The sequence below is a fragment of the Pipistrellus hanaki genome (assembly GCF_964339955.1).
Source record: "Pipistrellus hanaki genome assembly, chromosome: 2".
NCBI classification, from domain to species: domain Eukaryota; kingdom Metazoa; phylum Chordata; class Mammalia; order Chiroptera; family Vespertilionidae; genus Pipistrellus; species Pipistrellus hanaki.
Window position 1 is genome coordinate 14,282,115 of NC_140504.1, and position 27,882 is coordinate 14,309,996.

Genomic DNA, 27,882 nt, shown 5'->3' on the forward strand with positions numbered 1-27,882 from the left:
TTACTTTTTGGAAAGTAAAACAAAACAAAACTATTTTTAAAAAGTCATCATTGCCCTAGCTGGTTTGGCTCAGTGGATAGAGCGTTGGCCTGTGGACTAAAGGGTCCCAGATTTGATTCAGGTCAAGGGCACATGCCTGAGTTTCTGGCTCAATCCCCAGTAGGGGGCGTGCAGAAGGCAGCCAATCAATGATTCTCTCTTATCATTGATGTTTCTGTTTCTCTCTTTCTCTCCTTTCCTCTCTGAAATCAATAAAAATATCTTTTAAAAAGTCATCATTACTGCATAGATAATTTTAAAGTCCAAATAATCAAAAACATTATCCCAACAAATGCTGTACTTCATGATAAAACTATGATTTAACTAATGATGTAAATAATATAACTTTTTTTTCTCTCTCAAAAATCGCCTGTCAGAGGAGAGGCACCTTGTACCAGGTGGTTTCTTCTCCCTGTTGGTGATGGGAGTCGGAGTAAGCACAATACTTTCCCTATAAGCTTAGGAGGCCAATTAGGCCTCGTTCAGGGCCCAGTTTCCACAGCCACAACATCAGGAGAACATCTGGTCTTGGCTCGCTGCTTCTCTCTGGGAAGGAAAGAGAAGAAGGGATCATGCATCCAAAAGATTAGCTTTTCCAAGGGCTGCCAAAGTCTCTTTGCCTCCTGGGGAGCACTGAGGGAACCATAGTTCAGGTGCCTGGGCATGCTGAGAGCCAAGGGGAACTGGGGCGACTTGCTGTGGCCAGCATGGCTTGACGTAATTGGGAGATGGCACGCAATCAAGGCTTCTCCCTGAGGATAGAAGGTGGGGAGTGCAGCATGCTTCCCACATTGCAGCTGTTCCAAGGGCTCTCCCAGGAACTGTTATGTATCTCCCAGGGCTCAAGCTGCTGAGCCTGCACAGTTTGAATGGCTTGGGGCCCACAGGAACCAGGGCGGGAGAATGGGGTGGCATGCTGCTATAGAACCAGAGAACTTGCAGTGCCATATATGGACACTAGAGGGAGCAAAAACAAACTATTGATAGAAACTAAAATAAACCTGCAAGCCTCTATGGCTTTTGAATAATCACCAGGTCTTAGAAAAAAAGAAAATTAGAAAACATCTTTAGACAAATGAAAATGAGAGCACTATATACTAAAAACTATTAATTTAGAAAGAACAAAGATATCAAATGATCAACTTAACTTTATTCCTCAGGGAACTGGAAAAAGAACAAATTGAGCCAAGAGTTAGCAGAAGAAAGAAATGAAATATTAATATTAGAGAATACATAAATTAAAAAGGGAATAGATAAACAACTTTAAATAATGACACTAAGTTGTTTTTTAATATTAACAAGATTGACAAACATTTAGCTAGAGTAAGAAAAAAAAAGAACGAATAAAATCAAAAATGAAAGAGGGGAATTACAGTTGATGATGCTACAGAAACTAAAAGAATAATTACACAGCAACAAATTTGGTAAGGGAAATGGATAAGTTCCTACGAAAATGCAATTTGCCAACACTGAATTATGAAGAAATGCAAAATTTGAACAGACCAATTAAAGGAGATTGAATCGGACATAACACATCCAAAGTATTCAAACCCCTAGAGAGAGTGGGTAGAATGGTGATTGAAGGGACTGGGGGAGGGTAAAATGGGGAGTTACTGTTCATTGGGCCCAGTTTCAGTCATGCCAGTTGAAAAAGTTCTAGAGATCTCCCACACGACATTGTAATAGCTATCAATACCATACCACACACTAAAAATGTTCTTAAGAGTGTTGATCTTATATTGTGTTTACTATGTACAATGAGAAAAAATGCATTCAAATTCTAAAATGCATTAAGAGTTGTTACCATTGTTCAACCTATTTTTTTGCTTTTTCTTTAGTGTGAAACAAGGACTTTCCATTAAACTGAGCTTCGATTCCTTTAACATATATTATTTAGATAGGTTATTTATTTATGAAGGCGTGGGTTCAAGCAAGATTTTAAGAGGTAAGTTAAAACAAAAATACAATCCATTATTAGAATGAAAATATGTGAGAAACTGGAGGGATGTATTTTATTTTTATTTTGAACTACATGTAGACTCAAACTTCAAGTTTCTAAAACGAATAAACAAAACTGATCCTACAGAAACTGGTTTGGCTCAGTGGATAGTGTCAGCCTGCCGACTGAAGGGCCCCAGGTTCAATTCTGGTTAAGGGCATGTACCTTGGTTGTGGGCACATTCCCAGTAGGAGGTGTGCAGGAGGCTGCTGATCGATGTTTCTCTCTCATCGTTGTTTCTTGCTCTCTATACCTCTCCCTTCCTCTCGGTAAAAATATATTTTTTTAAAAACAAAACTGGTCCTCATTAAAAAAAAATAATAATTTAGTGCTCTATGCAATCAGTCTTCTTAGTAGTAAAATATTTACTATCTCACTTGATTTTATTCTGCTTCATGTTATTTAAAAGCATGTAGAATTTTCCAAAAATATACATACTTATATCTTTGTACTATGCTTTGTTTGAGTGTTACTTATTCCCATTAAATAAAACTCAGACAAACACTAAAAAATACTATGGTATATTTCTCTGACATTGCCTAAGTTATAAATTCATGGAACTCTTTTTCCTATTTTCAATATGCATTGTGTTCCTCCATCTTTTGGGGGGCTATTACTAACAAAGTGGATAAGATAATGACTAGCAAGCATAGTAAGCTCAGTAATTGGTAGTTGTGGCTAGTGTTGTTATCACATAACCTTTTGTCATTAATTACCTGGACATTGATGGATACTAAAGGGAAGGCAGAGAATGCACTGACTTAAATTGTGCTTGTGGGACATGAGAAATGGATTCTACTTAATGAATGTTTTTGATTGATATATAGACTGGAGAAATATTTAAGATATAATAATAATATGAATTTTTCATCCTCACACAAGGATACTTTTCCATTGATTTTTAGAGAGAATGGAAGAGGGGGAGGGGGGAGGCAGAAAGAAATACCGATGTGATGTGTTTACATTGATTGGTCACCTCCTGCAGGAGGAGCCTGCAACTGAGGTATGTGCCCTTGTCTGGAATTGAACCCAGGACCCTTTGGTCCACAGGCCAACACTCTATCCACTGAGCCAAACTGGCTAGGGCAATAATATAGACTTTTTATTGGGTATTATTGGTGTGACACTCTTGATACTGAGTGCTGTTTTTGGGTGTTCTTTTTTTAGTATTTTCAATAAATATACAAATATGCATCACAGGAGAGGAAAATGAGGTATAAGAAATTAAGTAACCACAGGTCCACAAAGCTAGTTAATGCTGGAGGCAGGAATCAAACCCCAAATCTCTGACTTCAAGCACAATGCATTTCTTCATTGTGCTTTAAAAGTCCCAAGAACAAACTCAATAATGAGCGTACATAAAACAGATGAACTCGTGGTAAGTCACATTTGGTTTAATAAATGGGCCAAGCCATTTCATAATCTACTTATTTCTGTAGCTGATAAATCCAGTTTCTTAATATTATGTCAACATAAATATTTACTTAGATGGACAAATAAGCCAGTTGGTATAAAATTCCCCAAGGGCTAATGTGATAATAATAATAAATTTTAGTGTGCATCAATCACTGGCAATGTGCAAAATATTAGTCTCAGCACTTTAACTTAACTCAATAAACCATGTTGTATAGGCATTGTAAATGTACAACATGATGAAAGCTAATGTTGTAGAGATGAGCTGCTCCAAAGTGAAAGGTGTAAGGGACTCTTATTCCTTTACTCTTCAAATACCTTGATTTGCCTAAGTGATATTTTTATTTATTTCATATGGTTAGATTATCAGTCATTCATAAATAAATCTATGAATAAATCTAAATTATATGAGAAATAACATTGACTTCTAAAATTACATTTAAATTTTTTTTAATTATACCTTTTCTCAAGAAAGGCAATAATATCTTAGCCTAGCATCTAGCACAAAGCCTGACAAAAACTTCATTATGTTAATTTGAGTTTAAACAACAGGTTTATAAATAATGATACACTTGTATTTAATTAATGAACAACCACATTATTTCTAAAGTTACTTTTAGAATAATGATAAGGCCTGCATTTCTGATTCACAATCCATATTTTTCTAAATATTTTAGCAAATTTCTTTATGTGAGAGATGCATACAAGATTCACTTTCATTAAAATTCCAGCTCAGAATGTATGTCTAAAATACTGTTATTATCCTTGTCACGTTGAAAATATATAAATATATAAATATTTTAATTAAAATCAGGAAAATAACATTGTCTAAAGAAAGTATAAGTATCCAGTACTGTAAAATAATTCTTATATATTTGATTAAGAGTAAGCTAGTAAAAAAAAAAAAAATTCTGAAGGCCTTACTCAGTCATTTTTATATGAAATCATGATGTAAAACTTCTCTAACTGGTAAAAAAAAAAAAAAAGTGTCAGAGGAAGGTAGGCATTAGATAAAAGAAGATGATTTTGAGTGCAGTAGAGTTTTTCTAAATAATTATAGGAATTGGTATAAGCCAGAAAAGGTTGATGGAGAAGTATTTTAAAAGTGTTTTAGGTGCAATATTCTATTCAGTGATGGTAATAATTATCAATACTGGGTATGAAAGTGGTGGAAGATTACAAGTTCCAAGTGTGCTAATTTAATGTTTTGTTCAGAAAAATACATAGATATTTTGTGCATCCTCAAAGAAATTGAATAAAAATAGACTGGGTGAGCACACTGAAATTGATTTCAAATTGCCAAGCCGAGAAAATGTATTTCTGAGTGTGTGCCATTGATATGCCATTCTTTTTATCCCAAGCACTTAGCTGTCATTCAATTCCAAAATAACTGCTGACAACATATCCCTAATATTATAGCTTAGCAGTTCAAGGCCATTCTTTTATTGTTTTAATTCTTTATTGTTTACTAGTGAAGAATTACATATGAATAATTTCCCACATTAACCTCTCCCTGCTTGTTTCCACTCCCCACTGCCCCCACCAGCACATGCCCTCATCCCCCTACTGACTGTGTCCATGAGTTATGCTTATATGCATGCTTACAAGTCCTTTGGTTGATCTCTTACCTCCTCTCCCTCCCCACCCTCCACAACTCCCTCCACCAGCCCCCTGAGATCGGATGGTCTGTTTGATGCTCCTATGTCTCTGGATCTATTTTAGTTCATCAGTTTATGTTGTTTATTAAATTCCATATTAGAGACCCAGTGCATGACATTCATGCACTGTGGTGGGGGGGGGGGGGTGTCCTCAGCCTGGCCAGCACCCTCTCATTATCCAGGACTCGTTGGGGGATGTCCACCTGCCAGCTTAGGCCCGGGGGGATCAGTCCTAAGCTGACAGTCAGCTATCCCTCTTGCAGTCTGGGGCTCTCACAGTTCAGGACCCCTCACTCCTTACCTCCCACCTGCAGTGCAGCGAAGGCGGAAGAGGCTCTTGCCACCACTGCTGCCTCATGAGCCATGAGCCCAGCTTCTGGCTGAGCAGTGCTCCCGCTGTTGGAGCACATTGACCACCAGGGAGCAGTTCCTGCATTAAGCATCTGCCCTCTGGTGGTCAATATGCATAATAGTGACCAGTCTATCTGCTGTTCTGTCAATTTGCATATTAGGGTTTTATTATATAGGATATGAGTGAGATGATGTGATATGTATCTTTCTCGGACTGGCTTATTTCACTTAACATAATGCTCTCCAGCTCAATCCATGCTGTTGCAAATGGTAAAAGTTCCTTCTTTTTTACAGCTATGTATTATTCTGTGCAGATGGACCACTGATTTTTAATGGACTCATCTGCTGATGGGCACTTAGGCTGTTTCCAAATATTAACTATTGTAAATTGTGCTGCTATTAACATAGGGGTGCATATGTCCTTTCTGTTTTCTTATGTTTCTAGAAATGGGATTACTGGGTCAAATGGGAGCTCCATTTTTAATTTTCTGAGGAAATGCCATACAGTTTTCCACAGTGGCTGTTTCTAAAAGTTAAGCACACATGACTACAATAAACATAGTGGATCTTCCTGAATTGTCAACTTACCCTACAACAAAAATAATCATATTGCGGATATGAGTTTAATGAATACATGCAAATATTTTTCAAAGTCAAGCATTTTGATTGACTTTGTACTTTATTCAAACATTTTTGTGTTAACTTAGAAGTGCCCGTTCACTCACTTCTGTTGATAGGATTACTTATATGTAAAAGTTTAACAAGCACTGATTTAAAGTGCTCATCTTCCCAGAGGCTCTCAAAGACTCTCCAATCATATTGCCCAGATAAAGATGATTTCCTCATACACCTTTTTGATGCCCCTATGACCATTCTCCCATATAGATGAATTCCAAAGTTGTTTTTCTATAATTCACCAATCTGAACTTTTCTAATAGGGGGAACCTGGTTTATTTCTTCCCCATGTCACCAGCACATAACACCATACCAAATTAATCATGAGCACTCAACTAAATGTTTATAACATAAAAAGACCATACTCCAATGGCAGAATTTCTCCTCTTGTAAATTGGATGGAATCAATATTTGGGGCTACCTCTTTCAACTCATACTCTGTAGAAAGTGTCTTTCCTGCCCATTGCTCTCCTTTCAAATTTCCTCGTATCTTATTCCTGCTTCCATACCATTCTCTTTCACAAGACCTATGCTCCAGGGGCTTTGCTGATAAAAGACACATGATGAGTTTATTCACTTTTAAATATGACTGTTTGGCCAGTATATGGAAATGGATGTTTATAGAAGTGTAAGACGGTTTCAGTAGAAGCCAGTGGATTTTTTAAAGGAATTGTTATTGACAATGTATTGTATTTGCTCTAAAAAAAAAAAATCCAGCCTTTAAAAATGCTTAGGAAACTTTTTTTTCTTTCAATGCCAGACCTGATTCTTTTATGTAGGCAAACTCTGTCACTTGGATTACTCATATATTAATCTGGCACCCAAATTTGCTTAAATGCTTCTGATGCTCTGGCAGAATGGCAGAAGCACGGAAAGCATTAGGTATAATCTTTGTGTTTTCAGGGCTTACAACCCAATTAGGGAGAAGAGACGTGACAGTATTTATTGAGCATTTACTATATGCCAGTCGCTGTAACACATGAAAGTTACTCGTTTCCTTTTTATTGCAAACCTCTATGGAAAGTATTGTTATAACAGAGGACCCTGAGGCACAGAGAAGGCTAGTAAGATATGTAGTCAGAACTAGTTCTCATGCTGACTCTGGAGCCCCTTCTCTTAACCACTACCTGCTGCTACCATGTTTCCCAGAAAATAAGACATTCTCCAAAAATAAAACCTAGCGCAACTTTGGGAGAAAAAATTAATATAAGACACTGTCTTATTTTCTGGGAAACAGGGTATCTTCCTGGAGGCATCAGGTACATGCCTTCCACTGGATCCATGGCCTGAGACTCCTTCTAGTCATGGGGGCTTTACGAATCCGATGAAAGTTTAGAAAGTCTCTACAGACACAAACATACTACACCATTTCCAGAAGTTTGTATGTATCTCTGGAGCATGGTAATGGACCTCAGGACATAAGTTTATGAACTATATAGGCTAGTACAATACCATTAGAAAGCCTGAGGATCCAACACAGTACAAGCATTCAGGGTGCTACTGAATCACAATCAGACTCAACCAGAAGCCATTGTCAAAAAACAGTCCCATTGCTATGCAAAGGAAAGGCAGAAAGAGAGAGTTAGATGGGTTTGAAGCAAAGTTTCTAGGATAGTCACATCCTTTAAGCAACTAGACACTTATGGACTACAAGATTTTCAATATCAGAGTTATTTGGGTGATATAGTTATATAAAAGTCATGGTGGGAGGAGTCTACATCAATGTAGTTCTTTGTGAGAAAATACTAGAAGAATGACATGCAGCATTTTTGAGGCAAAGAGCAAGATGTGAATCAACACTTGTCCATGATGTTCTTACTTTTATATTCTATGGAAATCATCATTTAAGTATCACTTTACTAAGTTCTATGTGATAAGCACAGAATTTTCAATAGTTCATAAAATGGTCTTTCTTGAGAACTCAATGAGGTGCTTTTTCTCCAAACTGCAAGTGTGATACTTTTCAGAAACCTCAATCTGATATCCAGTTCAGATTAACAAAAAAAAAATGCTAAACCTTTATTTTTAACCTAGTTTAATGTTTTAGATAGTCTGTATATCTATTTACACATTATATGCATATCTTAGCTTCATACATTTAAAAATTCAGATTTTCCCCCTGAGAACCAAATTTTACCCCTTTTAGAAGCAATATCATTCCTTTTGTGAATGCATATGTTAAATTATATATTTGTTTTAAAAAATTTCATATAACAATAATTTTTGTAAATCATCATATGAGTATTTTCTATATCCCAAGCACTATTCTAACTCTTGAGAATCACAAGTCTGTAAAAATATTCCTTACATAGGTTAAAGTCAAGGCAAAAAATAACAAAACTAATATGCAATAGAAATAATGTAATCAAGGGAGGGTATGTATGGGGGGGGTAATGTTAAAATATGTACACAGATAATAATTTAATAAATTAAAAAAAAAGAAATAATGTAATCAATGTAAGCCAATATTACAAAATCAACATAAAGTAGAAAAAAATCCTGAAGTCACCATGTATTATTTTGAGGTCCTAGAGTTACTAATATATGGGTAGAGAACCAAAGAAGTGCACTTGTTTCTATTATTGTGGCAGAGTTTAGCCCCTGTTAGCACAGCATGTTTCGTAGACAAATTGTTTTCAGTAAAGAATGCCTATATTTATGTGTATATGGTGTAGCTAAGTAATTAAAATTAAAATGTAGTTTTTTCAAGCCATAAACATGTATAATAATTTGTTTTTCTAATGCTTAGAAGAAGAATCATTTAAAATAAAATTTGTTAATCCTATGATTAATGTTTTTAGTTACCTGAGTGGTATATAGATTTATAGTAGATTGATAGATCAATAGGTGGATGGATGGATGGATGGATGGATAAATAGATATTTACTTTCATTCTCTTTTGTAGCTATTCTCACAGAAACTAACCCTGGCACAATTAGAATTTTTTCCAACCAAGTTACTGCCACCTTTTTCATAGAATCAGATGAAAATGAGTATATTGGCTTTCGTGCAGCATACAGTGCATTCAACAGCAGAGCACTTAATAGTAAGTATTGTTTATTCTTTAGCCTTCACATCTCCAGATACTTTAATGTGATAAGGGAATTTTAAAAGTAGCAGAACCTAACATTTTAGAACAAGTTTATAATCTGTTTTATTAGACAAGTTTTTAATGGATATCTCTTATGTATACCTTCCTCTACTTAATACTTAGAAAGGAATGAGCAATTAGAAGATAGTTAATATTCTTTAAAGAATCAGGTAACCAATTTGAGGAGAAATAGAAATCAATAAAATAGTTAAATTTTATATACTTCAAGAATTCAAAGGAAAATTTTTAAATTAGCTTAAAACTGATTCCCTGGCTGTTCTACACTAACTTATTTTTTATTAGAGTACCAAAGTTAATAATAGGGAGAAAGCAAAATATGAAACAAACAGTTTATGTAGGTAAGCCAGTGGAGGTAAGATGTAAAATAAAAAACCAAGAAGCTTATCTTTGATAAAGTTTTAGTGGAGTATAAGAAAGATATTATTCTAAAACAGTTGGCACAAAGAGCTGAACTTTTTAACTAAAATGGAGTGAAACAGTGTTAAGATAAATTAAAAAGAAAGATTTTGTGCATGCCACTTAATTATAACCTCCATAAGTTTAGATTATTTTCAATGCAATCTGTAACAACTAGTCCCATGTGGACTAAATTTGAAATGTTTTCTCTTTTTTTTTAATTCACAGATTATGAGAAAATTAACTGTGATTTTGAAGATGGCTTTTGTTTCTGGATACAGGATATCAGTGATGATAATGAATGGGAAAGGGTTCAGGGCAGCACCTATCCTCCTTTTACTGGACCAGATGTGGACCACACTTTTGGCAATGTTTCAGGTATAATTCACATTTAATTCATAACCCGAAAGGAAAGTGATGTGTATTGTTTACTAGTGTAAAATGCAAGATGGTATTTTTCAGATATTATTTTGTTTATAAATCATAAGCTGATAAATGCATTTAAATGAAAATGGTGATCAAATATTCAGTTTAGTAAAAGTGGGTGTTTTCAAAATATATTATTTTCCCTATATATGCACAAGATGTTGAAAAGTGCACAAAGGCCATTAGAGACAAGGGGACTTGGGTTGCCACCCTAGATTTGGCCCCTATTATCAATTAAGTGGGCTTGGTAAGGTCATTAACTTTTCTGGTCTTTGGTCTACTTTGCCTTAACTTCATCTTCTGATTGTTCATTGTTAGCGATAGAAATACAATTCATTTTTATATCATTTTATATCACTTGTGGACTTGTTGAACTTATTAGCTGTAGTTTTTAAGAATGCCTCAGAATTTTTAATGTACTATTTCATGCTATCTTAAAATAGAGACAGGTTTACTTATGAGAAGCTGTTTTAGTCCTTCCATGCTGTTATAATGAACTAGAGGCCCAATACATGAAATTTGTGCATGGGGGAAAGGGGTGTCCCTCAGCCCAGCCTTCACCCTCTCCAATCTGGGACCCCTCAAGGGATGTCCAACTGCCAGTTTAGACCCAATCGAGTCTAAACTGGCAGCTGGACATCCCTCTCACAATCCAGGACTGCTGGCTCCCAACTGCTCGCCTGCCAGCCTTATTTCTCTTAACTGCCCTCCCCTGCAGGCCTGGTCATCCCTAAATGCCCTGCTTTGCAGACATGGCCTCCCAACTGCTCTCCCCTGCAGGCCGGGTCATCCCCAACTTCCCTTTCTTGCAGGTATGGCCCCTCCCCTGTTGGCCATCTTGTGTTGGCCATCTTGTGTCCACATGGGGACAGCCATATTATGTGTTGGAGTGATGGTCAATTTGCATATTGCTTTTTTTATTAGATAGGATAGAGGCCTGGTACATGGGTAGAGGCCGACTGGTTTGCCCTTGAGGGTGTGATGGATCAGAGTGGGGGTTCCCTTGGGACATGGGGAGGCCTGGACAAGAAGCCTGTGGTGGTTTTCAGGCCAGCCACCCCACCCCCATCCCTAGTGACCCAAGCAGAGGCTCTAGTATCTGGGATTTATTTATCTTCTATAATTAAAACTTTGTAGACTTAAGCAGAGGCTAGGGCAGACCAGGGCTTGCAGAAAGCTTGGCTTCCTCCACTGCCGGGGAAACCTAAGCCTTCTGCTCACTCCGTGGCCACAGCCATTTTTGTTGGGATTTATTTATCTTCTATAATTGAAACTTTGTAGCCTTAATGGAGGATAGGGCAGGCCTAGGTGGGTGGAAAGCTTGGCTTCCTCTATCGCCAGGAAAACCCAAGCCTCCTGCTAGCTCATTGATCACAGCCATTTTGGTTGGTATTTATTTATCTTCTATAAATAAAACCCAGAAATCACAGGAATTATCATGAGATAAGGAACTCTTAGTAGAAAGACCACCCATAAAAACCTTGGAAGCCTATACTCATAATACCAAATGTAATCAATCACTAAATAAAAAGTTACAAATCTAGAGGTAATGTAGATCTTACAAAGTAAGGAAAATTACAAAAAGGATGGAAATTTGTGCATTAGATAGTTTTCTAAGACAAAAAATCCATCCTATAATATCATTTGTGTGTAGGTTACTGATTAGAGTATGATTCAATTAAAAAGTATAAAAATATTCCTCTAATCATGCATTATTCTAGGAATCAAGGATACAGATTATGTATCACTACTTTTAAGAAATCAGTCCAGCCCTGGCTGGTTTGGCTTAGTGGATAGAGCATCAGCCTACAGATTGAGGGATCCCAGATTCCATTCCAGCCAAGGGTACACGCTAGGGTTGAGGGCTCAATCCATCCCAGTAGGGTTGTGCAGGAGGCAGCCATTAGACTCTCTCTCATCATTGATGTTTCTATCTCTCTATCCCTCTCCTTTCCTCTCTGAAATCAATAAAAATACATTTTAAAAAAAGAGTCTGTCCAGAACCTCCAAGTTAAAACCCTCCTTCCTGTTAAGTATTATAAGCACCTTTTTTTAAAAAAATTATTACATGGCATTATATTTGCTTTCTTATTTGTTTCTTTTCACTACAGTGTTCTTTTCATGAGCAAGAATATTGTCTTTTTTTAATCTTTTAATTATTAGTACATTTTCAGTACCTGAATCTAATTAATATATATATAAAATAGTTTTTGAATATATAAATGAATGTACAACTTTGACTCAATAAATCACTTCTGAATGAGTGAGTTATTGATTAAATAAAATTGCTTATAACATAAAAAGAACCTGAGCATGTGTGCATTATAATTGATTATCAATGCCCACTTCTTTTTCAAAGATCAATATTCTCCTTTTTATAACCTGAAAAGTAAATGGCTGATTTAATGTCAAATGTGAATTACATCTAGTAAGAGGACACTAAAAAATTCATTTTCTTTAAGGATAGAAATATACCTGACTACTCCATATTATTTAAACAATGGCATTTCTAGAATAACACAATATGGTACATCACACTACTTCAACTTGATCAACATATTTCTTAATAGAAGGTAATTACTTTTCATCTATTTCCATGCTCAATGCTAAAAGCTCCATTCAAGTTCTCCTACTCCTTTATTCAAGAAGAATATGTTGAGCCCCAGGCCCTATTCAGGCTCTCACAATATATCTGTGAACAAAATAAACCAGCTTTTCTGCTGTCGTGGAACAGATTCTAACAAAAGAAAATGAGGAAAATAAGGCATATGCATGACATCTGATTACATTTTGGGGGTATATTAAATGTGAATGAGTACTCCAGGACAATATACAGTTTGGTAAGAGCAAGGGAGAAGGGAGGTGTTAAGGTGCTATATTGCAAATTAAAATAGGGTGATCATGGCCGAAACTGTTTGTTTCAGTGGACAGAGCATTGGCCTGTGGACTGAAGAGTCCCAGGTTCGATTCCGGTCAAGGGCTTATACTTTGGTTTCAGGCACATCCCCAGTAGGGGGTGTGCAGGAGGCAGCTGATTGATGTTTCTAGCTCTCTCTCCCTCTCTCTTCCTCTCTGTAAAAAATCAATAAAATATATTTAAAAATGAAATAAAATAGGGTGATCATGAGGGCTCATGGAAAAAGTGACATTTTGATCAAAACTTTAAGGAATTGAAGGAATTAGAAATATAGATTATTTGAGACAGAGGGACCAAAGCAGAGCAAAGGGAGCATGCCTGAGCAGTTTGAAGAAAAGCCAGAGGACATGCAAATAGAGCCAGTGGGCTTCAGATAAAATGGGTCTTCCATGGCTTTGCCTTTTTTTCTCAGTGAAAAGGGGAGCTACGGAAGGTTCTTGAGCACAGAAGTGACAAGATTCACACTGACTGGTAGAATAGTTTGAGGGGCAAAAATGATGTCAGAGCCAAAACCGGTTTCACTCAGTGGATAGAGGGTCAACCTGTGGACTGAAAGGTCCTGGGTTCGATTCCGATCAAAGGCATGTACCTTGGTTGCGGGCACATCCCTAGTAGGGGGTGTGCAAGAGACAGCTGGTCAATGATTCTCTCTCATTGATGTTTCTAACTCTCTATCCCTCTCTCTTCCTCTCTGTAAAAAATCAATAAAATATATTTTTGAAAAAAGAATGATGTCAGAGAGACTAGTGGAAGGTGAATGTCTGAGCCAGAGAGGAGAACGCGGGATTGTCAGATCAGTGGGAGCAGATGTGATGAGAAGAAGGTCAGCTTCTGTACAAAATCCGAAAGTTAACAGGATCCTGCTAAGTGAGTTACCAGTGTGGACCTATGAACAAAACAATATGGACTCTGCATAGTTGGGCAATCCTCATAAACCAAACATGTTGAATGTTAAAAATTATGACATTCACAGTCTTATTTAATCTTCTCTGAATACGTTATTTCTCAGGGCCCGATTCTCTGTGGATGCATTTGCCATCTACACAGCTGAAGACTAACTCTGAAGCGATAATCACCCCGACTCTCTACAGAAGACTGACCTAAAACAGTCAAATAATTGGACCACTTTTCCCCTTTCCTATAATAAAAATAGTCTCTCCCCCACTTGAGCAGGAGTAGTTAGAGGGAAGTGCAGAAAGCATTTACAGCAATTCACAGTGACAGGCGCCTCTTATGTAGTTGAAACCTTTGATGTTCAAATTATCATTTCTCTACTTTTATGTCATCAGAATAAGGGATAAAATAATGCCACCGGTATGTGAGGGCTGGAAGTATATATTACAGGAGAGACATGGCGCACCTTGCCCACAGATGAAACAACCAAAGACACAAGAGGAAACTGACCAAAGCGAAGCAGGTCGAGTGTCAGGTGGAGGTTTGAAACGGTCGGGTCAGAAGTGAAGTCTCCACAGAAAGTCATGTAGCGGGAGGTATTTGAAGGGAGACCTGTCGGAGCGGTTCAGAGCCCAGCAGAGGCAGCCGTGTAATGAGAATGGATGAGAGGGCTTAATAGGTCTTCTCCAACGCTCAGACCAGCGACTTTCTAATCTACCAGTCCTTTCCTCCCCACCCCACCCCACCCCACTGGGGCATTTTTCTTCCAACCTGCTTTTTGATGTCAAAACACCCTACCTCTGAAGTGGAAGAGCATTCATTCTCTCCTGCTGTGTGTTCCCCTTATCCTTGCAGGGGTTTTTTTTGTTCTCTGCCTCCACTTCAGATGACAGGGAAGTCTGAATGGAGCAGATAACCTCTGAATTGACCTTGCTTTGGGGAAGCACTTGGAAGCCCCTTTCCTTTTGGAGTTTTTGTGAAGCATTCCCTCCTGGTGGAGCCCCAGCTCATAAATCTCCGCCCTAAAGGCTCAGCGTGCCTCTGCACCTCTCAGAAGCAAAGGGGATTGATGGAGGCGCTGGGCAGCGTCTCCGGATGCTCAGAAGTAGCCCATTTGTTCAGAACAATTAAAGGAGATGAGGTTAGCAACGTGAAAATTTCCAAAGTGTAGAGGTCACTAAAGAAGACAGACTTGGTTGGCCTTCGTCGGTGAAATCAGAGTTGTATCTGATGCTAGGGGGTTCACATAGTGTGGTAGGAAAGATCATTACCATAGAGGCCCTGAAGTCTTAGTGAGGCTTAAGTCTCAGCTCTGCCATTTCAGCAAGTTATCTGTCTTCTCTTCTCAGCTCCTTCAGAGGGACAGGGGGGCTGATGGCAATAGACCCTGACTTTAGAGGCATGTTATGAACATTAAAATGATTATTATGTTTTAAAAAAAATGCTTGGCATGTGCATTTAGAGACTGAATTCTTGAATATCTCCTCTGTATCTATACTACTTTTGTTAATAAGTTAAATTATTAAGCACTGACTATGAATGTAGCTAAAATGAGTACTCATGAAATATTACAGCATTGTATGAAATATAAGTAATGTGTTAATAATTTATATTTATTAATAACATAATTATTTAATGTGTTAAAATGTTAGATATGCATTCTTTAACATTTTGTAATCTAAACCCAAAGAATACAACTGTATTATTACATTTATTAATATATTTGCCCAGAATTACATCTTGATAAAATAATTATATGTCTCACTGTTCTAAATATACTCTGATATATGTATTGGTAGTTCTACTAGCATTTTTATTCATGCTTTGTCCTTTTTATGTGTGTTATAAATAAATGTCAATTTTATATACCATATTGCCTATAAAAATTATGTTGGAAAGCACAAGAGAGAAGATGCTTGATTTCAAATAAACACTAAATTTTAGCAATTTACTAAAAACTAGAGGCCTGGTGCATGAAATTCGTGAACTCAGCAAGGTCCTTCATCCAGGCCTATGCCCATTTACAGTCTGGGAGCCTTCAGGGGATGTCCAAATGTAGGCTTAGGCCTGCTCCCCAGGCTGCAGCCAGCAGTCAGACATCCTTAGCACCACGCATGAGTATCTGCCCTCTGGTGGTCAGTGCACGTCATAGGGACCAGTCATTCCACCATTTGGTCAATTTGCATATTGGCCTTTTATTATGTAGGATTACATTTCAATAAAATTAGATTTATCTAATATTTGTTTTATATTTTGTGATATGATTCTTATTTTGTCATAGTGTCTGAACTGCAAACTAAGAATTAAACTTTTTAAATTCCCCTTAAAAAATGTGCCGAGACTGGTTTGGCTCAATGGATAGTGTGTCAGCTTGGAGAATTGAAGGGTCCCGAGTTCGATTCTGGTCAAGGGCATGTACCTTGGTTGCGGGCACATCCCCAGTAGGGGGTGTGCAAGAGGCAGCTGATCGATGACTCTTTCTCATCAATGTTTCTAACTCTCTATCTCTCTCCCTTCCTCTCTGTACAAAATCAATAAAATATATTTAATAAATAAATAAATAAATAAATAAATAGAATTCTCCTGAAAAATGTTCCAAGTTAGTCTCACCCCAAAAAACTCTTTTCACACTTCCTATGACTAAAACAATTGGTTGTAATAATGAATTTCAGATCTGAGAGTACTTTTTTTCAGTAACCTGAGCTATTTAGAAAGCTTTTATGTGAATTAGCATGCTATCTGCTTCTCTGTGATCTGATTAGTTATCATTCAAAGGAATATGGAAGATGAAACCATTATAAAATTAGGTAATTTCTTTTTTAGAGAAATACAGTACAGTCAATGGACTAAAAATCTTGATAGTCTTTGAAACTCTTGACTTTGTCTTCAAAACTATAAATACTTGCATATAGTAAGAGCTATTCCACTGGTATATTTAAATGCTCTCATAGACTGACAGTCGCTAAGGAGTGAAATAATTAAAACATCTAATAAATGGGAGATAAAGAGGTATCTGGACATGATAATATGATGAAACAATCACATCAAGCCGATCAATAAGTCAGACTTTGATATATTCTTGGTAATGCTCCAGTACAAGGCTCTTGTTTTCTAAAGAAGGTCCAGAGCTGAGAAGTGACTCTCCTAAATAACTATCTGTTATGCCAGAGACAGTGCCTCCTGGGTTTCAGTCTAACGTCCTTTATGCTCTCCCTGAATATATTTTCTCAGATTTTCACTTTAAAATTGTTCTTTTCTGCTTATGGATATCTCATGTAATGAAAATACTAATATTTAAGTGAAGAAAAACTGTTTTTGTTGGTTTTACAGGATTTTACATTTCCACCGCAACTAAACGAGGATGGAAACCAGAAAGAATAGGACTTTTAAGCCTCCCTTTGAACCCCACTGTGGAACCAGTCTGCCTTAGCTTCTGGTATGTTGTAGGCCCATGTTCAATACCATGTTATTTAATTAGCAGCATTGCCTTTCTCATGTTACCAGGCTCAGATTTCTCTAAGATGCTATCCCAAGTTTTGATGAATTCGCCATGACTTTTCCAATTGATAAAGAAGTAAGATGTTGGGACTCCTCACCCCTTCTCCGTAAACTCCCTCACAAGGGAAAAGGGGGTATTTCAAAGACAGTTAAGGATTTAGAAGAACCCATAAATGCCTTTATGCTAACGTTGTAGGAATCCAATCATTTTTACTTGTTTCCAAACTAGGTATCACATGTATGGTGAAAATGTCTACAAATTAAGCATTAATATCAGCAATGACCAAAACATGGAGAAGACAGTTTTCCAAAAGGAAGGAAATTATGGAAATAATTGGAATTATGGACAAGTAACAATAAATGAAACCGTGGAATTTAAGGTCGGCAAACTATTTTCTGTTTTAAAAATCACGTACTTGTATTCTAAAAATGGTGATGTAATCATAGTTTATGGTGGTGTGATGAAAAACTTTTTATTTTCTAAACGTAGCAAAGTCACGTTCCTTTCCTAATCCACCCTCTATTTTTAATCTTTGAGTGCCTCTGTTTTTACTTATTCATTGACTTATTAAAAACCACTCATTGAGGAGCAATTTGCTTCAGGATAGTACTGCTTATAAAGAGCCATTCAATGCATGGAAACTTTGTAGGATAGTTCAGCTTTTTTCATCAGTATCCTAGCACAAGCTTACTGTGTCCTCCTATGACCCTGCCTAATTAGACTTCCAACTTTTTACAAATACCACCCATATCAGCCATTGCATTTTTCTGGGGAATGTCCTTTCCTATCAGCATATCCACACCTGTCAGCTTCCACCCACCCTGCCTCAGTGTGACTTAATCTACATTTCCTTTAAAAACAAACTCTATGAGCTGTGTCATTGAGAAGTCTCCAATCATTTATTTCACATTAGGGTGAGTTAATTTTTCAGATAACAGTTTAATGTGTTCTCTTCCTAAGGGCACTTTGCAATTAAAATATGGGGTGATATAGGCTAATAGTTTGGCCAAATTAACAATGTTTTAATTGGGCAACTTCAGACAAGAGAGTGTAACTTTTGGAAGATGTATTTTTGGATTGAGGTTGTCCTTGAAAGCCTTCCATTTTCTCCTGTGACTTTGTATAAAGTGGGCAATAATCAATGACCCTCGCCAGTATTTTTTTTTTGGCGGGTGGGGGGTTATATCCTTCCATTCTAAGAAGTCCTTTTTTTTCCCCTCTCCATCTTTGGTGGCTTTACGATAATTTAAGGAAGGGTAAAGGAAATGGAATTTCAAGAGAACACAGAAACTAGCAGAAGCACGAATGTAAGTACTGCAGTGGCAAATTCTGGCTCCAATGCACTGAATATGTGTTTTCAAAGTAATAAAACTAGAGCCACTTTTTCAAAGGTAGCTCCTCAGACAGGGTGACAGCGTGAAATTTTATAAATACTGTCACCTCGGTCTCGGCACTTTGTTGTGAAACCTTGAACAAATCACGTACGTGTCTTTGAAATTCAGCTTACCCAAACATGAAAAGGACAAAATCATCTTGATTTGGAATAGCACCTGCCATGAAGTAGGTAGAATGAATGAACGAATGAGTGGATAGATGACTGCATAATTATGTTGGGAAAATGAAATAAGATAAAGTATAAAGTATGTACCTTGCAAAGCAATTAGTATAAAACAAATATTCAGTTATATTTATTTATTTATTTCATATGGACATTTCTCTCCAGTCTAGTTCTGTTTCCTTTGGGCATCACCTTCACACATTATCTCACACCTTTTTAAGGTAAACTACAACCAGTATCAGCTGGCCCTAAATGATCAAATTGTATTCATATTTTCTCCTGTCCCCCTCTTCCCAATGTCAATGATCAAATCAGTGTATCTTCCTTGCAGGACTTATATGCTCTGAGAAGGCAGACAGCTACTTGGATATGTAATATTGTTGGGGGAAGAATCTAGAAGAAGTTTGCTTCCCCCTGTCGGACATTCTATATACAGTACAGAGTACAATCAAGTAGGACAGCATCGAGAGAGAGAGAGAGAGAGAGAGAGAGAGAGAGAGAGAGAGAGAGAGGCATGGACAGAAACTGTGGCAATATTGCCTAACTCAGCAGGGAAGATGCTATTGAAAATGTAGACTAGCATGAACACAGAGTGAGGGAGTTGGTTACAGAACATAAACCTTGAGAAATATGATCCGCCAACGTTTCCCCGTGCAGTAACCTGTTCTCGGATATTTGGAGATGGCAGTATTGGTTCTGCAGAAAATATTGGGCCATAAGAAGCATCAAGTCAGAGATTAGCAGAGTGGAATCCTTTCCTATGCCTCTCTGAATTACAGGTGTCTTTTAATGCTTTTAAAAACATGCAAATGAGTGATATCGCATTGGATGACATTAGCCTCACAGATGGGATTTGCAATGCCAGTCTTTATCCAGAGCCCACTTTGGTTCCAACTCCTCCACCAGAACTTCCTAGTAAGTAACTTTAATGTGTATTTTCCCTAATTAAGTCATTCATATTTTCAGGAAGATCTTTCTTTGACTTTTTTTTTTTTTAAATCTTGGCCTAGTATATTTTCACTGGAGATCTAAGACTTTAAAATAGAAGTCAAGTGGAAGCCAGCAAAATGGTACATATGATATACATAAAACCATAATTAAAATCATTATGTTGTTATGTCAGTACATTGTTATGCATCACCTTTATGATAATTTTGAGACTTTAAAAAAGAAAATAACAATGAAGATGCTAATTCCCAGTCTGTTTTCAATAAAATGCAAGCCAACGCTCTATTGTGGCATGGCCTATAGTCTTTTGGGAAGAAGCTTTAAGATTTTTATTCTCTTCTAAAGCAGTAAAATCCTTAAAAGAAGTTTGACTTAGTCTGAAACCCACCAAGCCCATTTCTAGGATGATTTAATTGCAGTGAGCAGGCCTGAACTCTGACTATACAGACCTCGGCCACAGAAATGGTGGCTGGAAAGCCTTGCCCTGTGCTCCCTCCACGAAGTCACTAACATGTGCAGTTGAGCAGTGACCAGGCTTTCCGATGCCCTAAGGGATCTTTTAACTCAAAAGAATAAAATGAGCCTGTATGTATCTTTGCTCTTAAGACAAACTTGAAACACAATTTTGCGGCAAAAGGACATCACCTTATCCGTGTCAAAGGAGACCAGGACTTCAAATCACTTTCTGACTATGGTATTTGAGAGAGAAATAATAATAATAATAATAATAATAATAATAATAATAGATGAAATCAAGCACCCATTTTCCCTTAATTGGGATGTTTTCACTGCATTCTAGTTTTTTATATGTTTTTTTGGTTGTTTTTTTTTTTTTTTTTATAAGAGGCTTTCTTGGGAACATCCAGTGGTTTTTTGTTTTATCTTTTTAATATGTTTTTATTGATTTTTTTTTTTTAAGAAAGAGAGGGATGAAGAGATAGAAACTTTGATGACAGAAAAACATCATCGATCGGCTGCCTCCTACACACACCCCTATTATGAAAATATCAAAATAAACACTGGTGATCAAGCCTGCAGCTCAGGCCCGTGCCCTGACTGGAATCGAACCTGTAACCTCGGACCATGTAGGCCAAACTGCATTGTAGTTTTAATGCAAAACTTTCCTTTTGTGTTTGGAGTATGGTGGTTGGAGCTCCCGCTCCACAGCTTTGCTTGTGTCAAACCTTATGGATGTTTCTGTTCTGTCATGGAGCTGAGCTCACAACCAGCACTTGTGCCAATTCCCATTTCCTTCCAAGCACACTTGAAACTCTTCCCATGCTCACATCAGCAAAGCGATTTGGCGAAACTGTGCAATTTTGGTTTAGTTCCAAAACCATATGTTTTCCTCCTTTCCAATCTTAAAGTTAAAAATAATAGACTTTTTAGATGAGTGGTGTTAACAACTCAAAAGTTAAATGACTGCTACTGGAGAACACATTACAAATGAGCTGCTGTTAAGATGAGGCTAGTATTTACATAGTCATACTAATCTCCCGAGATCATATAGAAAGTGCACTTATATACCACCAGAAGGCCAATTTATAGTTACCATCTTGTGTATTAACATGTTTAGTTGCATGTACGGGTTATACATAAATCCCTTAACAGTTCAAACACTCATTCAAATTTTATAAATATCTACTATGCACAAAGTACCATGTAAGAAATGTGAGATGTAGCAATAACCATTGATACATGGGAAAATAAATATATAATTAATGTAAATAAAAATTAAAAGCAATATATAATTATGTGCCCTTAAAATTAATAGATGAGAGATGTAAGTGATAGAGGACTGTGGAAGAGAGAGTGTGACTGGAGAAGGCTTTAGAGAAGCATTAAATAAGACACAGAAAGACACTCAAAAAGTGAAGCCAAAGCAGGAAAGTACCATGCATCCTCATTTAATAATATTGGCCATAAACTTGTAGCAAGAAGTGAAATTCTATGTTTTTAATATATTTTATTGATTTTAGATAGGAAAGGAGAGGGAGAAAGAGTTAGAAACATCAATGATGAGAAAAAATCATGGATCAGCTGCCTCCTTCACACCCCCCTACTGGAGATTGAGCCCCCAACCCAGGAACTGAACCATGACATCCTGGTACATGGGTTGATACTCAATCACTGAGCCACACTGGCTGGGCAGAAGTGAAATTCTTGACAATGGGGATAGGAGTAAAGAAAATATCAACATAAATACAATCATTTGGGTTTTGGGGTATTGTTCAAAAATTATTGTCTCGCTTTATTTTGTGTAGGTGCCCCACACTCAACTAAAACATTTTCACGCAAAAACAAAAAAACAAATTATAGTTATTAAAATCACTGCTGGTTTGCTAAATAATTCTTATGGATACCAAGTATTAGCAATATCTTGCTATTTTGATATTATAATCATTTAAAACAATGGATTTCCTTTGTAATCCTTTCTGCCAGCATTTTCTTCTACTCATCAGTAAGTCATCAAGAAGAAAACAATTTTAGGTGGAAGCAACATAGCCATAGGCTTGATATTTTAAAAGTAACAAATCTCACTACCTAAAATAGGAAATTTGAGATCATTTTTGTACATAATATTATATACATAAATAAAATGTTAAATATTAGTCCCCATTTTAAAACCTCATACAAGCCATACTGTCCTCAGATCTATTCTAGTCAAAAGAGAGAAAGAAAATACCTCCATGTCAAGGAGCTAAGATATCCCTGTGTATTTTAACAATAGGGAAACGATAAGGGTAGAGTAACCCATCAGGTTTTAACATAAAAACTTCAGAATTTTCCCAGAGAATACTTCAGTTTCCAAATGCTTCACTGCAGGCCAATATTCAGCACAGCAGAAAATGTTAATTACCGTCAAATGCATTCTGAACAATTTCATCGTAATGCCATTTGCCATTGGTGCGGTGAAATTCTGATTTGAGCAGAGCTTTCCTGGTTCCAGATCACTGATTTGCTTGAGCATAAAGAAAAGGAAACCTTGGCTGACTGGCTAATAGCCTTTCTTTAGCTCTTATTGTGTATTTAAATAAAAAAGCAATCCCAGACAAGTAACTGAATAGAAAAAATCAGTTTCCTCCTGTATTTCTACTTTGGGGACATGTAAGTTCCATTTTCATAATTGCAGGAATTCTTCCATTTTATGACTTTAATCACTCTATGATCGATCCTTGCCCTGTGACACTGGCGCAAATCACTTAAATGTGGGTATTGTTTGGAAAACACTTTAAAAAGTAAACATGTTTTTGCACAAATATCACGCTAATTTGCAGCACAATTGGGATGATTCATGACAAAACCCTACTAAATAGGATAGGTATATGCAAAAAGAAATCCACATTTTAATCCCCTGACTTGTTTCTGTGACTATAAACAGTAATTAAGGAAGGGGGGAGGGAGAAAAAAACAAAGACTGTAGATTTAGCTATTTTAATATTCACCCTTTATTTCTACAGGTTTTGCTCTACTTGGTCACTCTTAAGCCATTTTCTATCTCCAAAGACAAAACAAATATTTACTTGTAAAGTTTTATAGGCATGACATGATACTTAGAGCTAAATAATCCAATTTTAGTTCTTCATGTAGAAATGAATCAGTAGCTACCTACCTCTGTTATAATTGACTAGAGGCCCAGTTCACAAAATTCATGCACAGCTAGGGTCCCTAGCTGCTGCCGGCTGCCAGCTGGGGCCTCCCTTATAGTTTAGCAGAACTGCTTGCCTTTTTTATTATTAGTGTGACTCGATATTCAAACCCCTAGCAAATGCATGTTAAGTTTACTCATATACTTTGATATAAGTGTGTTTTGGGCTACTTTATTTTTTTTTATCTTTTTACTTTTAAACCAAATTACCTACTTACTAGAGCTATCATTGGCTGAGTTGCTATTACAAGTACAATGTAAACCATAAGAAATGACAATTGAACTTTATTGTCATAAATTGAATACAAATATTACCTTTATGGCTGGGCCCTAGAACCTGTTCATAGAAATATTTATTGTCATAAACGAAGCACAGATTTGGATGAGAGATTTTATTTTGCAACTTTAACTTTCAAAATGTTTTCTGCAATACTGTATGACTGTGTATTACTATGATAATGATGTTTCTTTTACCAAACATTTTTAAGTGGAATCTTCTTATCTTAAATGAAAGTTGGGCTCTCCACCTTTTCACCTGATAATAAATGTATCTACATTGACACATATCTCATACATGTCAGAGGCCCCCCTATTGACAAAGTAAGAAATTAATCAAAAGAACAGCTCAAAGAAAAAAAAAATAATAATGGAAGAGTTTAACAAGTGTAGTTGAATTGAGTTCCTGTACCAGACTGGCTATTTAACTCTTTCTCTGGATGGAGATGGTTTATCTAATAACACAGCATGACTGTGATATCCTGAATTACATTTCATGAGTCTTTGGCTCCTCTACTAAGAAGCACCAGCTACATTTCCACTACAGCAACACCCCATTAAAATAAATGGTGTCATCAGATGTAGAATGGCCAAAAATGCTTTTGTCAATTCCTTACAGTTATTTGTATTCAGGGTAATTGAAACTCATTATCAAGTTAAGGATCAGAGATGTATCCCACTGGTTAGTTATTTGATATATTTGAAATGCATTTCAAAAAGTACTTCTTAAGTATTTTAAAGGAATGAATTTTCCAAGACTTCTGTTCAGTGGAGAAATGCTATCTAAATTGCCTGCCTTGACAGCTTAACAGCTACACTGGACAACATTTTGGTTCTGGTTGTATGTTTATTTAAGTGCTACCTACTCATTGATATATAATGTACTTTTAAGGGTTTAGTTATGTGAAAATTCAACACATTCTCTAAAATGTCAGCCAGTAGGAGTAGCTGATTCTGAAATTTTCCTGTTCCCTGAAAAGAGAATGAGAATGATAATCAAAAACAACAAACAAAATAAAACAAAAATCTCACTGGCCACACTGGCCATGGCTGAACTTGTGAAGTAGGAGGAACTGGTTTTCTCCAGTCTTAACTCTGCAGTGTTTTTTGTTGTTTGTTTGTTTGTTTTTGTCTCTGCAGTTACACTCTCTTCTCCCTGAGTTTCATTGAGAATTGAAGGAAATTCATGGCACTTAGATTCATTAAAATTAAGTGAATGGGAGTTAAGAGGTTGTAGTAGATTCTTCTACAGAAATCTTTGCAAAACAATTATTCACAAAATCAAGGACAGGAATGCCGCTGTGGGAGCATATGAGTTTCTCAGCCCCTCTCTCACCCTTTCCAGGGGAAGAATATGTCCTTATTCCCATTATTATCACTCTTTCTATGTCTCCAATGCCTTCTTCAGTGTCCTGCTTTCCTCCCTTCTGATCTATTCATGATTGACCTTAATTGTTTATGCTTTTATTTATGTTTTCTTCTTCCCTAGTTCTCTGCCTATACCCATCAAGAATATATCATATACAGATCAAGCGCCACTTAAGGCTCAGTCTAAACTCTGCCCATGACTCAGACCAGATGGTCAAAATGATTCAGAGTTTAATCAACCCAATAGGAGATAGGAACGTGCTGTGGGATGAAACTGTGATTAACTGAGTTGAAGTTTTGACTTTGACACTAAGTCACATGTGTCAAACACAAGGCCCGCGGGCCAAATCCAGCCTGCCAGGCCTTGCAATGTGGCCCGCACCGCGCTGTCATCACTGCACTCCGCTGTCAGTTTATGACATTGTCAGTTTATGACTGTTCAGTAAACCATTCGGCCCGCGATTTAGGCTGGATTTTAGATTTTGGCCCCTTCTCTGATTGAGTTCGACAGCCCTACACTAAGTGAATGTACACAGCGTTAACAAGCAATTGAATACCTCAAATGCTCAAGCCATCCATTTAAAATAGAAATAGTAGTTTCCTAATTTACAAGTATGCATTGAAAAGCAATACTGAAGATTCCAAGTATTATGTAGGCAATTGTCACAAATTATGTCTGATTTTTAAAACAACCTTGAAAATCTCTAATATATTGTATATCTATTTTATATATGAGAAAGCCAAGTCTCAAACAGAAAAATAACTAACTCAGAGAAACAATTTTATTTTTTATATATTTTTATTGATATCAGAGAGGAAAGGAGAGGGAGAGAGAGATAGAAACATCAATGATGAGAGAGAATCATTGATTGGCTGCCTTCTGCACACCTCACACCGGGGATCGAGTCCGCAACCAGGGCATGTGCCCTAGGTCAACATTCGACCACTGAGCCACACAAGTGTGAGAGACAATTTTAATCCACCAGCTCTAACACATCTTCCCAAATACCCATATTCTTTCCCCAAGTAAGACAATGTTTATGGAAACATTTTGCAAAAGTTAAGTTTTTGTAAGAGGTTTTATTATTCTTACTAAGCTCAACTGGGTTTAGATAAGCCTGGCCCAGGAGGGTATGGAAGGTAGACCAGGGCCTGCCACCCTGCAGAATAAGATACTGTTGTATTGTAAATCATCGAATAAGATACAAGACGACTTAATGAGCCAACTAATTAGGAGTCGTTTATTGTGTACGGCCCAGAAGGAGGTGTCTCTTCCAAATCTCTGAGCCCCTACGTAGAGGAAGTGTCTCATATTTATACCTTTTGAGCTTCTTTGTTTGCAGATTTCACAAAGTCCTCTGTGCAGGATATTGTTACAGCTAGTTTGTAACCTTGAACACATACTGAGTTAGTACTTGGAATTATTATCAGTATTCATCCATTACATTAGAGGGCTAGCTTGCGAGGTCAGATAGTTAAGTTTATCTTTTTCTATTATTTGAACTAAAAAACCAAAGTCATTTTGCAGAATAACAGACTGTCTTGAAGTGACAGAGTTTATAGGAGTAGGGACTATCTAACAATAGCAGAGAATTCAAACAGCAGTTTGTTTGTTTTTAATACAAAATGGAGGTTACTATGCTTCAATAGTTTGGCAATGATGCTACTCTCAAGCCACAGCCACTGCCTCTCTGTCCCATCAGGTACATCAGAAACCCAAATCTAAGAGGCTTATTGCAGACATATTTGGAAGATGCACATGACTTCCCAAGGATCTGCATAAATAAGAAAGATGGCATATAAAAGATGTATGAAAGAAGAGGGAATGACCGAGGCATTGCCATAGGGGTAGAGATGTTTAATTGTCCCTCCTATAATCTGATTGCTATTTTATTAGGAGTAAATAATTCCAGTGGAGAGCCTGCTTTAAGGATAGGAAAAATACATACTTATCTTAGTTTTCCATATTTTTCAAGTTAGGTCACTCATTCTTTTGATCATAAATGTAACGTGATAATAAAAAAAAGAATTGGGATACTAACTGTAGTTTAAGAATTTTTACATGAGAATTTTCCTCTAATAAGCAAGAAGATGACAATATAAGTATGCGAAGAATTATAAATGTAATCTACCTACTTAAAGCATCATTCTTTTAAATGGAACCCTGTGCTCTCATTTGCTAATAAATTTGCATTAAGTCCAGTCCTAACCTGTCTCCTGGACAGTGTTTGGTAACAGACCACTTTATGGCAATTATTAAGCAAGTGGAGTTTCAGTTTATCTCCCTTTTCTGACAGTCAAATGCTTCAATAAACATGATAGTGAGGTTTCCCCTCTGCACCCCCACCCCCCCAAAAAAGTAGAAAAAATAAAAATGGCAAGATTAGTGATTTACTAGCCTTCTCATAAGAGGGTGGCAGATAAAATATTTGTTCCATTATGATCATTTTCTTCTTTACTACAGAGGGCTGATACCTTTCTCATGCAGTCTGTTTATAAAATACCTTCAGCAAAACTATTTTCTTGCCCAAATAATTCTGGAAAATGCTGCACACTATTATGCTCTCCACAAAGAACGGTGGAATATTTAAGGTTTTATGGCATTCCTCAGGAAAGAGACCTGTTTGCCTGTGTTTTTCCTTTACTGAAGTTACAAGATTTTCCCATTCACATACTCTAAAATGTATCTGTCAAAACCAAGAAA

At 36.8% G+C, this 27,882-nt stretch overlaps 1 protein-coding gene across 1 annotated transcript in view; it reads left to right on the top strand.

Annotated features, from left to right (window-relative positions):
- The window catches only part of TMPRSS15 (transmembrane serine protease 15), a gene marked incomplete at its 5' end in the record, with an annotated part of 105,809 nt that overhangs the window by 36,163 nt on the left and 41,764 nt on the right, over window positions 1-27,882 (top strand). The window contains 6 exons of the mRNA XM_084874325.1: window positions 1,878-1,984; window positions 9,041-9,181; window positions 9,872-10,021; window positions 17,211-17,316; window positions 17,608-17,758; window positions 19,717-19,852. Coding sequence (XP_084730451.1) covers window positions 1,878-1,984; window positions 9,041-9,181; window positions 9,872-10,021; window positions 17,211-17,316; window positions 17,608-17,758; window positions 19,717-19,852 — 791 coding nt within the window. The remainder of the gene's footprint in view (window positions 1-1,877; window positions 1,985-9,040; window positions 9,182-9,871; window positions 10,022-17,210; window positions 17,317-17,607; window positions 17,759-19,716; window positions 19,853-27,882) is intronic.